Here is a 15,886-nt window from a genome sequence, read left to right as displayed (position 1 = left end):
ACAGGGTTAGATACAGAGTAAAGCTCCCTCTACACTGTCCGCATCAAACACTCCCAGGTCAGGTACAGCAAGGGTTACATCTAGAATAAACTTCCTACAGCGACTTGATTAAGTTGTATTATCTCTCTGCTAATATCTGTCCTTGCTGCCCCAGCCAACTTGATTTCCCAAGCTTTATGTGGTCTGCCTGAGACTTTTTTGGCAGTTGGACTGGATTGAGGGGTGTTACATGAGGTATGGACATTTCTGCAAATTCTCTTGGTTTAAGAAACATAAATATCAGCTTGTTAGTGTTTTCTCATCTATACTGGAAGCGGTGAGGACCTTTTTGGAAATATTGTGCAAATTAATGCATGATCAGTAACTGTTATCTTTCCCCTTGTTTTGTTGTTGCTGATGGATGGAGCACAAGTTCCAAATGCTCCAGACAACATATTGCTGATTTAACTCCATGACCTTGAGAGTCAGTGAAGATGAAGTGTGGGAAGAAGACATCAGCAATGGCTAAACCACACGTCAGCACTTTTTGGCATCTGAACCACAAGGATATCTGCAGTCAGTTGCGGAGCAGTCGCTGAGATAAGATAGGGAGAAGGAAGGCTCTGATAGATGAAGTGACAAGATGCCCTTTTCGTTTAATGCAGTTACCACAGGATTTTGGTGAAGTTGAATAGTTTTGTGGTACTGCAATGACACAATGTATTGGACTAGTTAAGGTAGGAATGTGGGTAATGTATAGGAAAGAGACTATCACAGTCTGTCTAGCCTGTCCAGAATTATTAAAATACCTTACACTATTACTTCTCAGTTTTCTTTGCCAAATATCTGTCTCGTTGCCTTGTGATTGTACTACAAATTCAGTCTATTGCATTGGTAGCCTGCCCCGTTTGCTCACTGCCTGCTCTGAAGAAGTCATTAAATATAATTGATCTATTCATGGCTGCCTTGTATAGTTCGATGACCAAACTATTTTAGCACTTCACATTATCTGTACACAGTAGAATCAAATAGCTCAAGGCCTTGGATACTCATACTGTAGTAGGGTAACAAGTGGGGGCCAGTTAGTTCAATTGGCTAGATAGCCAGCATGTTGTTCAGAATAATACCAACAGCGCAGATTCAATTCCTGTTCTGACTGAGGTAGGCTTGGGATCTACCTCTGCCCTTGGCAAGGGCAAACCACCACTGACAAAAACCGATGAGTAGGTTAATAAACTAATCAGTCCTTCTGGTGGAACTGGACCAGGCTTTGCATAGGTTTATCTCTCTGACCAAATAATATCTGCTGGAAGGGCAGTCTTGAGAGAGTACTACCCTGCCAGAGGGGCAGTCTTGAGGGTGTGCTCTGGTGCTGGAGGGGCAGTCCTTCAGGTGATACCTTAAACTGAGGCTCCTTCTGCTCTCTCAGATGGATGTAAAAGAATTCAAGGGGAAGAAAAGGGGGATTGTCCACAATATCCTAGCCAATAATTATTCAACCAACTAGTAAAACAGATTATCTCGTCGGTGTTATCTTCTATTTGTGGGACTATTTGTGCCTCCTACGTTAGAACAGTGACTGTAATGTTTAGCTTATTTCTGTTGATTTATTTCTATCACGTAAGTTTGTATTTGTTTAATTGATATTTGCAATTTGTCAGACCCAACTTCCTAATCTCATAGTACTTTTATCTGCGATACCTTGCTCTTCTCCTTCACAGGCTTGGTATTAGCAAACCCAGCTAATTTTACAATCAATTATGTAAATAACTACAGATGAGCTGATTTTCCATGAAGGTTCCCAGGCCTGCTAGCCACCTCGAAGCATGCTGATATAGCTTCATTTACACAGGCTCCTAGTCTCCTCTGATTCATTTAGAGACTCCCAGACCCATAGCAGCATAGAAAATAAGAGCAGGAGTAGGCCATTCGGCCCTTCGAGCCTGCTCCGCCATTCGCTATGATCATGGCTGATGATCCAACTCAATAGCCTGCTCCTGCTTTCTCCCCATATTCTTTGATCCCTTTCGCTAACTCCTTCTTGAAAACATACAATGTTTTGGCCTCAACTACTTTCTGTGGTAGCAAACTCCACAGGCTCACCACTCTCTGGGTGAAGAAATTTCTCCTCATTTCAAATCTAAATGGTCTACCCCATATCCTCAGACTGTGACCCCTGGTTCTGGACTCCCTCACCATCAGGAACATTCTTCCTGCATTTACCCTGTCTTGTCCTGTTAGAATTTTATAGGTTTCTATGAGATTCCCCCCTCATTCTTCTGAAGTCCAGCGAATATAATCCTAACTGACACAATCTCTCCTCATATGTCAGTCCCGCCGTTCCAGGAATCAGTCTGGTAAACCTTCACTGCACTCCCTCTATAGCAAGAACATCCTTCCTCAGATAAGGAGACCAAAACCGCACACAATATTCCAGATGTGGTCTCACTAAGGCCCTGTATAATTGCAGCAAGACATCTCTGCTCCTGTACTTTAATCCTCTCTCTATGAAGGCCAACATACCATTTACCTTCTTTACTGCCTGCTGCACCCCAAGACATTTCTCTCCTAGCCCTTTGAATTTTCTTTTTCCTCACCCCATGCCTTCTCACTTTGAACAAAGCCACATTGTTCTACAAATTTAACAGTTTGGAGAGCATTCTGAGCTGTGTTGCACAGGTGAAATCCTAGTAGGTACAGAGTTGTTGCTGGTGACGAGGGCAATTTAAGATGATGAATTGAGGCAATGATAGCTGGAATTGGTTAATATTAATCACCCTTTCTGCTTTTTTAAAAATTCATTCTTGGGATGTGGGCATCGCTGGCTAGGCCAGCATTTATTGCCCATCCTTAATTGCCTTTGAGAAAGTGGTGGTGAAGCTGCCTTCTTGTAGGTACACCCATGTGGACTTGATGGGCCAAATGGCCTACTTCTGCTCCTATGTCTTATGGTCTTATCGTGGTTTCTCTCTTACCTACACTCGTGATCTCTCCAATCTAACCTTGTCCACGAGACAACAACGACTTACATTATATTGAAGGCACAATATAAATACAACATCCCATGATGTTTCACAGGAGCATTGCAAAACAACATTTTTACACCGAGCCATACAGAGATATAAGGGCAGATTTTTAAAATTCTTTCATGGGATGTGGGTGTTGCAAGCTAGGCCAGCACTTATTACCCTTGAAAAGGTGGTGTTGAGCTGCCTTCTTGAATCTCTGCAGTCCATGTGGTGTAGGTACACCCACAGTGCTCTTAGGGAAGGAGTCCCAGGGTTTTGACCCAGCAACAGCAAAGGAACAGGGATATATTTCCAAGTCAGGATGGTGTGAGGCTTGGAGGGGAACTTGCATCTGCTGCCCTTATCCTAGAGGTTGTGGGTTTGGAAGGTGCTGTTGATGGAGCCTTGGTGAGTTGCTGCAGTGCATCTTGTAGATGGTGTGCATTGCAGTGGTGGAGGGAGTGAATGTTTGTCGATGGGATGCCAATCAAGCGGCTGCTTTGTCCTGGATAGTGTTGAGCTTCTTGAGTGTTGTTAGAGCCGCTCTCATCCATCAATGGGGAGTATTCCATCACACTTCTGACTTGTGTCTTTCAGATGGTGGGCAGATGACCAAAAATTAAGACAAAGAGGTACGGTTTAAGAAGAATTATCTTCAAGGAGTAAGGATAGGTAGAAAGACTGTGAGCTTTAGGAAGGGAATTCCAGAGCAGGGGACTGGACAACCAAAGGATGCTTGAGAGGACAGAATTGGGGGAGTGCAGGTATCTTCAAGGGTTGTGGGGCTGGACAAGATTTGCGATAACAACATCATAGGTATGGGTTTCAGCAGCAAATGAGTAGAGGCTGAATTGGGTGATGTTACTGTGGTGGAAATAGGCAGTTCTAATGATGGTACAGATAGGTGGTTGGAAACTGATCTTGAAGTCATTTCAAACTGTTGCCAGAGACTCGCTACCTTCTCCTGTTTTCCTATCCCACCAAATCTCTGACCACCCAACTTTCCTTCCTGGCTGTCATGTTAGCTAATATTGTTATCTAGTTTCTCTCTTACTAGACCTCAGGACCTCTCCTCTAGTACTGTACCACTCTCCTTCAAATAGGCCATCATCATCTCACTCCTCAAAACTCCTCTCACCCTTGACCCTCGTCCTTGCAAGCTACCATTCCATCATCAACCTCCCTTAACCTGTCCAAAGTCCTTGAATGTGCTCTCACCTTCCAAATCTGTGTCAATCTCAACTCTGTCTGAATCCTACTCGGGGTGTTAGTCACAGTATTAAAATGGCTCTTATCAATGTCACAAACAACATCCTCTGTCATGATGACCATGGTAAATTATTCCTCTTCAATCTCTCTGAAGCCTTTTACATGGTTCACTGTACCATTCCCCTCCAATGCCTTTCCTCTGTTTGATTGGGTGGGACTACCAACACATGATTCCATTCTTATCTATTCACTCATAGCCAAAGAATCATCTGCAATAGCTTCCATACCTGCACCCACACCATTATCTCTGGAATTCACCAAGGATCTATCTTTGTTTCCCTCCTATTCTCTATCTATATGCTACCTTTTGGTCACATTATTCAAAAACATGTTTGATTCCACATGTATGCTGATGACACTCAGTTCTATCTCACCGCCTCCAGTGTCTCTAATTGATTAAACTGTGTGTCCAACATCCAGTATTGGATGAGCAGAAATATCCTCCAAATATTGGGAAGACCAAAGCTGTTTTCTCCACAAATTCTATTCCTAGACACCAACTCCAGACAGTTGCTAGGGAGAGGGATGAAGTCGAACCAGGCTGTTAACAACCTTGGCGGCATATTTGTTGCTGAAATGAGCCAGTCACCACATCTGCCCCATCACCAGCTCCCTATTATTTCCATTGTCTGATTCCACTCCTGTCTCAGCTCACCTACTGTTGAAATCCTCATCCATGCCTTTGTTAGCTCCCAGACTTGACTATTCCAATGCTTTCCTGACCAATCTCTCATCTACCACTATCCATTAATTTGACTCATCCAAAACTTTGCTACCCATATCCTAACTCACCCCAAGTCCCACTCACCCATCACCCCTGTGCTCTCTGACCTACATTTGCTTGCAGTCTGGCAATGCCTCAATTGTAAGATTCTCATCCTTATTTTCAAATTATTCTACAGCCTCTTCTCTGCCATCTTCTCCCATCCTAATGGTGATCTCTATACTCTTCCAATTCTGGCCTCTTGCACAGCCTCAATTTTAATCACTCTACCATTTCTCCTGCTGCAGCTTTAAGCTCTAGAATTCCTTCCCTAAATCTCTCTCTCTTTCCTCCTTGTAAGGTACTCCCTAAAGCCTACCACTTTGTCCAAGCTTTTAATCATTTGTCCCAAAATAATTTTGTGGTTTGGTGTTGAGTTTTGTTTGATAATGCTCTTGTGAAGTGCCTTGGGAAGTTCTGCTAAATTTAAGAACACAATGTGAATACAAGTTGTTGTTGATCTGTTGGTGTGAGCAATTCCCTTTTTCTCTCTTCCCCACTCCCTTTCATAATTTTCTTGACTCTTTATTCCTTGTAATTTCCCATTGGCAGCTGGTTCACTTCATTCTTTTCTCCGCTTGTGAAACTGTAAACTTGTGTTTCATGGTGGTTTAGCTGATCAAAGCACAGCTTTATGTCATCTCCTCAGTAAACACAAAGGAATGCCAGAATCAGTGGTAAACCTGTTTTGCAGGAAAAAGGTAAAATGTCTGCCTGAGCATCTGTGTGTATGCTGGCTGCCTGTAGAAAATGGGCGATCCTTTATTCATGAGGGAGATTTCAGTTACACAGTACAATGTTTGAGCCTTTGCCAGTCAGGACTGTGGTGACTGGGAGGGGGAAGGGAACCAGAGGCAATAAATAAATGTAAATGAGTGTGATGGGTACAAAAGAAAATCCCATTGTCAAGGGCTGTGAGAACTGCAACAGCCTCCAGGCCCGACAGTCAAGATATAAATCCAAACTTCTGTTAAAAATCAATACCTTCCTGATTCTTGCATTCTAATTTAGGCTGAGACAATATTTTATGTTTACAGATTCTATAGAACATTGGGGTGCAGAGGAAGAAATGAAGCTTTTAAAATTTTTTAAAAATGAACCTTTTCCTCCACATCTCTCCTGAGAATGGTGACTATATTTGACCACAGTTCCACAGGCACTGGCTGTCCTCTGGGGCCTTGGTCATTATTCCATGGCACCACTGTTCTCTATGACATCTTCCAACCAGGGAAGGTGAGACTTCAGAAGAAAAACCAAAATACTGGAAGCATTAAGCAGGTCAGACCTAATATTTTGAGAAATTACAAACCAGCAATTTGGGTGTGAAACCCTTTTTCAGAACTGGAAAATATTACAGGTGAACAGAACAAGCTGAAGGAGAGAACAAATGGTTAAGTAATCAGTGATAATAATGAGAGAATAATAAGTCTAGGATAGGGAATGCTCCAAAGGCATCGCTCCCTCCCTATCTTTGTAACTTCTTCCAGCCCTATAACCCTCGGAGTTCTCCAATTCTGGCCTCTTGCACATCCCTGATTTTAACTGCTGCAGCGTTGGTGGCTTTGACCTGTAAGCTCTGGAGTTCGCTCTCTAAACCTCTTCACCTTGCATTCCTCCTTTAAGACATTCTTAAAACCAACTACTTTGACCAAGCTTTTAGTGATCTATTCTAAAATTTACTTATATGGTTCAGTGTCAAGTTTTGTTAGATAATGCTGTTGTGCAGTAGATAAAATAAAAGCACAATATAAAAATGCAAGTAGAATGGGAAGTACGTAAACAACAAAATGAAGCAGCTACATTGGTTTGAATCTGGAAGAATGAATGGTTGAGATGATTATATGATTCTTTTATGAATGATTGTAGAGTGTTAGGTTATTAATCCAGGAAGGACATCACGTCTGAGCCTTATCCTGTTCTCAACTGATATTCAGATGCATGCTATTTCCAATGAGTGTGCTTGAACAGTAAGTAGGAGCAGGCAATTCAGCCACTTGAGCTTGTTCTGTTATTTAATTAGATCTTTGCATCATTCCATTTACCTGTCTTAATCCACACCTCTTAATACCCATACCTAGTAACAATCTGTGTCTCAAACTTGAAAATTTCAGTTAACCACCATCATCTGGTCACTTTGGAAAATAAGTTCCAAATTTCCACTAGTCTTTGTGTGGGAGAAAGTGCTTCCTGATTTCACCAGGGAGGCAGTGGCATAATGGTAATGTCACTGGATTAGCAATCTGTAGGCCCAGGCTGATGCTCTGGGGACACTGGTTCATATGGGGTAGCGGAGTATCTGAATGGCCTGCCCTTTTGTGATGCCTTGGTCGAGCTGGCCTGGCTGGTAGAACCTCCTAATGGTCCCGTGATGGCCAATGGTGGATCTGGCGATGGAGGTGCTACGACCTCTGAGGACAGAAGCTGGCTGGTGCCAGGTAGAGGATCCTTTGGGAAGAGGATTTGTGTTCCCCTAACAGACTTGAGGAATGCAACAGGAAACCCCTCCAACTTCCCTTTTCCTGTCAAGTATGGTCAGTACAAAAAATTCCTATTAAGGCGACAGCGTGAATTGGTTTGGCACCACTCATGCCAACATGTCACTTGGTATGGATATACATTAAAGACTGGCTTAATCAGACCAACAGCAAGGTCATCCACTGTTGCTATGATCTGAAAGTTTGGAAGCCCATGGTCACTTATGCCACTTGGTATGGCACTTAGGCAACAATGAGGATTTCTCTCCTGAATGGCCAAGCTCCATTTTAAGGTTCTGCCCTCCCCTTCAGAGGAAACCATTTTTTTGTTTCTACTCTTATTGAATCCTTTTTATCATTTTAAACACCTTCAATAGATCACCCCTCAACCATCTAAAGTAAAGAATAACATCTAAACTAAAAAATACAATCCAAGCTTATGGAACCTGTCCTCCATAATCTCATAAGAAATAAAAAAAAAAAATCTCATAAGTGATGGCATCACTATGGTGAATCTGCACTATGCCTACCCTTCCCCCAAGGCAAACGCATCCTTCCTGAGTTGTGGTACCCAGAACTGAATTCAGTTACTTTTTTCATTTGTTCACGGGATGTGGGCTTGACTGGCTGGGCCAGCATTTATTGCCCTTCCCTCATTGCCCTTGAGAAGGTGGTGGTGAGCTGCCTTCTTGAACTGGCTGCAGTCCATGTGGTGTAGGTACATCCACAGTGCTGTTAGGGATGGAGTTCCTGGATTTTGACCCAGTGACTGTGAAGGAGCAGTGAAATATTTCCGAGTCAGGATGGTGAGTGGCTTGGAGGGGAACTTCCAGGTGGTGGTGTTCCCATCTATCTGCTGCCCTTGTCCTTCTAGATGGGTAGTGGTCGTGGGTTTGGAAGGTGCTGTCTAAGGAGCCTTGGCGAATTCCTGCAGTGCATCTTGTAGATGGTATACACTGCTGCTACTGTGTGTCAGTAGTGGAGGGAGTGAATGTTTGTGGTGCCACTTATGTGGATGATGTCAAGTTTCTTGAGTGTTGTTGGAGCTGCACTCATCCAGGCAAGTAGGGAGTATTCCATCACACTCCTGACTTGTGCCTTTATAAATGGTGGATTGGCCATGGAAAGTCAAGAGGTGAGTTATTTGCTGCAGATGTCCCAGCCCCTGACCTGCTCTTGCAGCTAAAGTATTTATATGGCTATTCCAGTTGAGCTTCTGGTCAATGGTAACCCCAGGATGTTGATAGTGGGGGAATTCAGTGATGACGATGCCATTGATTGTCAAGGGGAGATGGTTAGATTCCTGCTTATTGGCAATGGTCATTGCCTGGCACTTAAGTGACAAGTTAAGTCACATATCTGCCCAAGCCTGAATGCTGTCCAGGTCTTGCTGTGTATGGACATGGACTGCTTCAGTATCTGAGGAATCACGAATTTTGCTGAACATTGTGCAATCGTCAGCAAATATTCTCATTTCTGATGTTATGGAGGGAAGATCATTGATGAAACAGCTGAAGATGGGCCTCGGACTCTACCCTGAGGAACTCTGGCAGTGATGTCCTGGGACAGATTGGCCTCCAACAATCAGAACCATCTTCCTTTGTGCCAGGTATGACTCCAACGAGTGAAGAGTTATCCCCCTGATTCCCATTGACTCTAGTTTTGCTGGGGCTCCTTGATGCCACACTCGGTCAAATGCTGCCTTGATGTCAAGGGCAGTCACCTCACCTCCCTTCTTGAGTTCAGCTCTTCTGTCCATGTTTGATCCAAGGCTGTAGTGAAGTAAGGAGCAGAGTGGCCCTGGCAGAACCCAAACTGGGCATCAATGAGCAGGTTATTGCCATGCTAGCACTATTAACGACCCCTTCCATCACTTTACTGATGATGGAGAGTAGACTGATGGGGTGGGAATTGGCCTGGTTGGATTGGTTCTGCCTTTTGTGCACAGGACATACCTGGGCAGTTTTCCACATTGCCGGGTAGATGCCAGTGTCATAGCTGTACAGGAACAGCTTGGCTTGGAACACGGCAAGCTCTGGAGCACAAGTCTTCAGTACTATTGCCGGAAGCTGGGAAGGAAAATGGGCTCTGCATCAATTTACTAATATGTTGATATGGGAGTGAAGTGATTTTTTTTTTTAAACATTTCTTTCTTACAGCTTTGGCCACATACATACACACCGTTAGAAGATGACGCACCAATTTCCTGCACTCACCCCTGCCCAGAAGAAGGAGTTGTCTGATATCGCTTTGAAGATCACCTCCCCTGGCAAGGGCATTCTAGCTGCTGATGAGTCTGTGGGTTAGTGTCTGTTGCCTTTTGGCTTCCTGCTTGAATTATTGGTGGGGGGAAGGAGAGGTGGTAAGAGGAGGATAGCACAAGAGAATTAGCCTTGAGTTCCCAGCTCTCTCTATACCTGAATGAATGCCTGCTTAAATGCCAGCTGAATGTGTGTAAGCAGGGTGCACATTTAACAGATTTCTTGTTGCGACTGAAAACGAGGCTAGAAAATTACTGGATGGACTAAGGAGCAGAGCATCAGTACAAAAGGCTCCCTCTCTCAATTCTCATAAAATTAACACCCCACCTCATAGTCTCTGTCCAGTTTCAAGGAACTCCTTCCTGGTCCATAACATGTTAAATGGGTGGGTATCCCGTCTGGACAAACCAATGAATTCAACAACATAACACCCCTTTGCCATCAATGAACATTGAATCCGGAGACCTAGGTCTAGTGACCTTGGCTGAACCGTCACATGAGTTTAACAACACATCACTGTATTCATGAATTGCAGCTTCTGAGTTAACAGATATGAAGTCTTTTTGTCTGTTTTGGGCTGTGAGTTGTCTTTCAGAAGAATCTGTGCTCTAAAGTCACTGTAAAGATACATGCAGTTAATGGTGATGTGCTTTTAATCAGAATTCTCTCTGGTGCTTTGACCTGATACTGTTGGTTTAGGGAGACTGTGTACGCTGCTGACCTGTTTACATTTTCATGCCTATGCTCTTCTCTATTGGGGAATGTAGAAGTGGAACCAGTGGATCTGGTAGTTCACAAAACCCTCCTGAAACAACATAATTTGGGAGTTTGTATTTCTCTAATTGTAGCTAAAGGCAAGACAGCCCTGCACATATCAATGGCTTAAGGTTTGAAACATAAAAATTTAACATTGGATCAATGGCAGGGAATCATGGTTGTGCAAAAGAGTACTTTCAACTCTGGTGTGTTTTTCCATAGATAGGACCAAACTATTATTTAGTACCTGCAACTGCCTCTTGTTATGACCACAGTTGGTTTTAATTGCTGTGCAAACCAAACACCAAAGGGAAACTTGGCTTACGGACCATACCCCCTTTTTTTTTTTGTATTCTGAAAATGAGAAGGGGGCATACTGATCTCAGCAGCAAGAAGTCCAGTAATATTTCTGGGATTAAAAAAAAAATTAAAAGTAAAAGTTTTATTAACAAGAATAAAAGAAAACTTAAGCACAAAAAAATACAGATACACAGTTAAATTTCATCTTACAAAACATTCTCCCAAAAAGACTCTACTTGGTCAGACCCTCAAGTAACCACCTTCCAGGCAACACTCCCTTATAGATGTTTTAACTATAGAAAATCCAGTAATATTACCCAAGGCAAACTGCTGTATCTTCAATAAAAGTATATTACATATCCTGTACCTCTCATTCATTCTGCTGTGAAAATCTAAACTTCAGAATAAAACTGCTTTTTGCAGCCCAAGACTTTTCTGGCTTCACTGGATGGTTGATTCAAACTGCATCCTCTCTCAGCCATAGCTCCAGCTACTACGTCTCACGCCTCCAGTTCAACAGCTCAAATAGCAATAGCTCCCCTAAGCTCTCCACAGTAACTCTAAAATACCATATTTTCCACTTTCATTTTGGGTTCCATTGTTTTCACACCTCTTTGAAACTCAAATCCTTTCAAATACAAGAGCTTTCATGTTTCCATCTTGTCTTTGCTTTTGGGTCAATAAAATATAATATCCCCCCTTCTGTTTACCTGTGGAAGTCCTGCAAGATGCAAACATGTCTCTTTTTATACCCCTGACTCCCCTTTGATATTCAAACAAACTCTCCATTTATCTAAAATGCAAATGTTAGATCTATCCTATTCACTTATATCTCAAACCTAACACCTCTTATCATTTTCATGTTTTCAACCTTCCAGACAACCTGTCGCCTATTAATCTCTGCCCAGCCTAACTAAATCATACACAAACAGCCTTTTCACAGAATAACACAATATTCCCCAAATATATATTAAAAAATCAATTTCTCACACTCTCTGTACTCTTGAGCATTTGAGGTGGAGTGTATCTGTATTTGCTGTTTCTCATCTCCTAAAACACATTCCCTTGTTGCTGGGCTATGTTTTCATACCAATACATTGTCCATTCGTCATTTGTGAGCTGAGAAGGTGAGCTTTGGATGGTGACTCTAGGAGGTATCATAGAGCCTGTTTTTTTTTTTTTTCTCCTCACCTGATGTACACCTTCCAGCAGAAGATATAATTGTGGCTGTGTGTCTTTTTTTCCCCCTCTCTTTATATCAGGGTACTGTGGCCAATGGCTCTAAGTGTTGTTCTGGTTGAGATCAACTGACTTGGCACAGGCCTGGAATGGAACCTGGTGTCTGTAGACTAGTACTATACCAGACTTTGTGTCCACAGTACCATTCATTTATTTTTACTAAGTAACTTGCTGTACATTTTCTTAGGGAGCATGGCCAAGCGTCTGAACCAGATTGGCGTGGAAAACACTGAGGAGAACCGACGTGTCTACCGGCAGATCCTGTTGACTGCTGATGACCGAGTCAAAAATTTTATTGGAGGTGTCATCTTCTTCCATGAAACTTTGTACCAGAGCACTGATGATGGGACACCCTTTGTAAATGTGATCAAAGATAAGGACATTGTTGTAGGAATCAAGGTAAATGATTAGGATTTGTGTTCATCCCTTTGAGAACTTCAAGATTAGACAACTCACTGGCGACAGTAAGCACTTCCTGCCCTGGAGGGAGGGGACTGGGCAAAGGGGGACCAGAACTCATTACTAGCAAGTGATGTGTATAGATTGGATTTCAAATTGATGCTTATGGCTGATTCTAAAGATTTTCAAACATTCAGCTTCTCTGAATGAGGTGGGTTTTAGGATCATAGGACCAGGATTAGGCCATTCAGCCCATCTAGCCTTCTCCACCATTCAGTTTGATCATGGCTGATTATTTACTTCAATGCCACTTCCTGTGCTATCCCCATATCATTGGTTCCGGCCAATGAGGTCATTGTTTCCAGAAATCTTTTGATTTCTGTCTTCAGCATGCTCAATTTCAAACATTCACTGAGTGAAGAACTTCCTCCTCCTCCTCAGTCGTAAATGGCCTACCCCTTAATCTATGACTCTGTCCCCTGATTCTAGATTTTGTCTCTGGTGAGACAAGCCAGTATGGCATCCACTGGAAATGTTTGTGTAGGACATGTTCTCTTTGGCCAAGGCGCAATGTCCTTTGCCCTGAGCCTTCTGGCCTGCAGTCTGCCACGACACCAGTATACTGGAGGAGTTTAATCAATTTTTTTTAACGCATGAGGTCACTTGGCCCAACATATCCAGCCAAGAGTTTAGCCAGGTACTTCTCCACATGAAATGACAGAAAATCAAAGAAGCAAGTCATACTCTGCCACATTTGTAGTGATGAGCAGTCCTAATTTTTGGTTTGGAACAAGATGAGTCTTTTCCAGCCCAAATCTTATGCATATTTCAAAAGCTAACAGCAATTTGTAAAGCTGACAATTAGTTGATTGGTGAACTGGGAACAAATTATATTTCTGTAATTCTATTGCTGGAATAAATGAGACATTTAGTGATGATAATAGTGGAAGCTGACTCACTGATCCAATCTCCCTGAATCCAAACTAAAACAGGGAATATAAGTAACTTACATGTGGGTTTACTTTTTAATTCCTTCATGCGATGTGGGCCTTGCTGGCAAGGCCAGCACTTATTGCCCATCCTAGGCCATTTCAGAGGGTAGTTAAGAGTCAACTACTTTTCTGTGGATCACATTATAGGCCCAGATGGTTTTTTTTTTTTTTACAACAATCGCCAATAGTTTCATGTTCATCATCACTGATACTAGCTATTACAATTTCTTTTTAATTTGAATTTAAATTCCACTAGTTACTCAGGTGGGATTTGATCCATGTCCTCAGAGCATTAACCTGGCCTTTGGATTACTAGCCTAGTGACATCTACATCACCATCTCCCTTAAAGAAACTTGGAGCCTGTTCTGTTGTTCTATTTGATCATGGCTGATCTGTACTTCCCTTTGTTCCATATGCCTCAATACCCATGCCCAACAAAAATCAAATCTGTCTAAGATTCAGGTTCCTGAGTTGCAGTCTTTCTCACTGTCTGGGGTTGAGGATAATCCTTTCTATGGAGAACTATAATCTGTATAACTGAGACAATACATAATTCTGTGTCACACAAGCAGTAATATACCCATCACCAGTCTTGAGGTCTGGCTTGTACATGTCTTCGAACAATGTATGTGTAAGCCAGAAGGAGGAATGCTTTTTTTTAAAATAGAGAACTGAAATATCACTATCAAAATGGTGTACAAAGTCAGAATGCAACAGAGTACAAAATTCTTATTATAAAAACTAGCAAAAATCTTGTGTTAAAAATGATTCAGATGTTTTGTTGAATATTTGGTACAAATTATAAATATCAATATTGTATTTGAAACCTAATACTTCTCAGACTAAGCTGTCCTATATTTCCAGGTTGATAAAGGTGTTGTCCCCTTGGCCGGAACCAATGGAGAAACCACCACTCAAGGTAGAGGATTTATATAATGTGATCAGGATCTGTGTTTTGTAAGTAGGAAGGGGGCAGTGAGGTAAAAGATCTGTGTGGTGTGATTTTAAGAGAGGGAGCAGGATCTGTAAAATGTGTTGTTGTGAGGTGGTCACTAGAATGCAACGTGGATGCACTGCAGGAATGATGGGGCTCACATATGCATATGTTAAAGCACTCCAGTAACTATTATCACTGCCCTGTCAGTCTGATAAAGTAGCTGACAGTGACCATGTTTTTTAAAATATTCACTTATAGGATGTGGGTGTCGCTGGCTAGGCCGGCATTTATTGCCCATCCCAAATTGCCCTTGAGAAGGCGGTGGTGAGCTACTTTCTTGAACCATTGCAGTCCATGTGCTGTTAGGGAGGGAGTTCCAGGATTTTGACCCAGTGATAGTGAAGGAATGGTGATATATTTCCAAGTCAGGATGATGTGTGGATCTGGGGAGTCAGGAGGTGAGTTACTCACAGCTGGTTCCTAGCTTCTGACCTGCTCTTGTGGCCACAGTATTTATGTGGCTAGTCCAGTTCAGTTTCTGGTCAATGGTAACCCCCAGGATGTTGATAGTGGGGAATTCAGTGATGCTAATGCCATTGATGGTTAATTCTCTTTTGTTGGAGATGGTCATTGTTTGCCCCTGTGTGGCGTGAATGTCACTTGCCACTTGTCAGCCCAAACCTGGAAATTGTCCAGGTCTTGCTGCATTTGGACATGGACTGCTTCAGTATCTGAGGAGTTGTGAATGGTGCTGAACATTGTGCAATCATCAGCGAACATCCCCACTTCTGACCTTATGATGGAAGGAAGGTCGTTTATGAAGCAGCTGAAGATGGCTGGCCCTAAGACATTACCCTGAGGAGCTCCTGCAGTGATGTCCTGGAACTGAGATGATTGACCTCCAACAACCAGAACCATCTTCCTTTGTGCTAGGTATGACTTCAACCTGCAGAGTTTTCTCCCTGAATACCATTGACTCCAGTTTTGCTAGGGTACCTTGATGCCACACTTGGTGAAATACTGCATTGATATCAAGGGCAGTTCAGCTCCTTTGTCTATGTTTGAACCAAGGCTGTAATAAGCTCAGAGGCTGAGTGGCCCTGATGGAACCCAAACTAAGCATCACTGAGCAGGTTAGTGCTAAGCAAGTACTGCTTGATAGCACTGTTGATGACCCCTTCCATCATTTTACTGATGATGGAGAGTAGACTGATGGTGTGGTAATTGGCTGGGTTGGGACTTGTCCTGCTTTTTGTATACAGGACAAACCTGGGCAATTTTCCACATTGCTAGGTAGTACAACACTATAGTGTTGTAGCTGTACTGGAACAGCTTAGCTATGGGCGCAGCAAGTTCTGGAGCACAAATTTTCAGTACTATTACTGGAATGTCATCAGGGCCACAGCCTTTGCACTATACAATGCATCACCTGTTTTTTGATATCACATGGAGTGAATCAAATTGGCTGAAGGCTGGCATCTGTGATGCTGCAGGCCTCCGGAGGAGTC

The 15,886-nt window shown here is 42.7% G+C and overlaps 1 protein-coding gene across 1 annotated transcript in view; it reads left to right on the top strand.

Annotated features, from left to right (window-relative positions):
• aldocb (aldolase C, fructose-bisphosphate, b) overlaps window positions 1–15,886 on the top strand; it is a 34,779-nt gene that overhangs the window by 746 nt on the left and 18,147 nt on the right. The window contains exons 2-4 of the mRNA XM_041198352.1: window positions 9,653–9,795; window positions 12,237–12,448; window positions 14,306–14,360. Coding sequence (XP_041054286.1) covers window positions 9,684–9,795; window positions 12,237–12,448; window positions 14,306–14,360 — 379 coding nt within the window. The 5' untranslated portion in view covers window positions 9,653–9,683. The remainder of the gene's footprint in view (window positions 1–9,652; window positions 9,796–12,236; window positions 12,449–14,305; window positions 14,361–15,886) is intronic.

The sequence above is a fragment of the Carcharodon carcharias genome, chromosome 10 (genome assembly GCF_017639515.1).
Source record: "Carcharodon carcharias isolate sCarCar2 chromosome 10, sCarCar2.pri, whole genome shotgun sequence".
NCBI lineage: Eukaryota > Metazoa > Chordata > Chondrichthyes > Lamniformes > Lamnidae > Carcharodon > Carcharodon carcharias.
The sequence above is the reverse complement of the archived record's forward strand: the minus strand, read 5'-3'. Positions and strand labels throughout refer to the sequence as shown.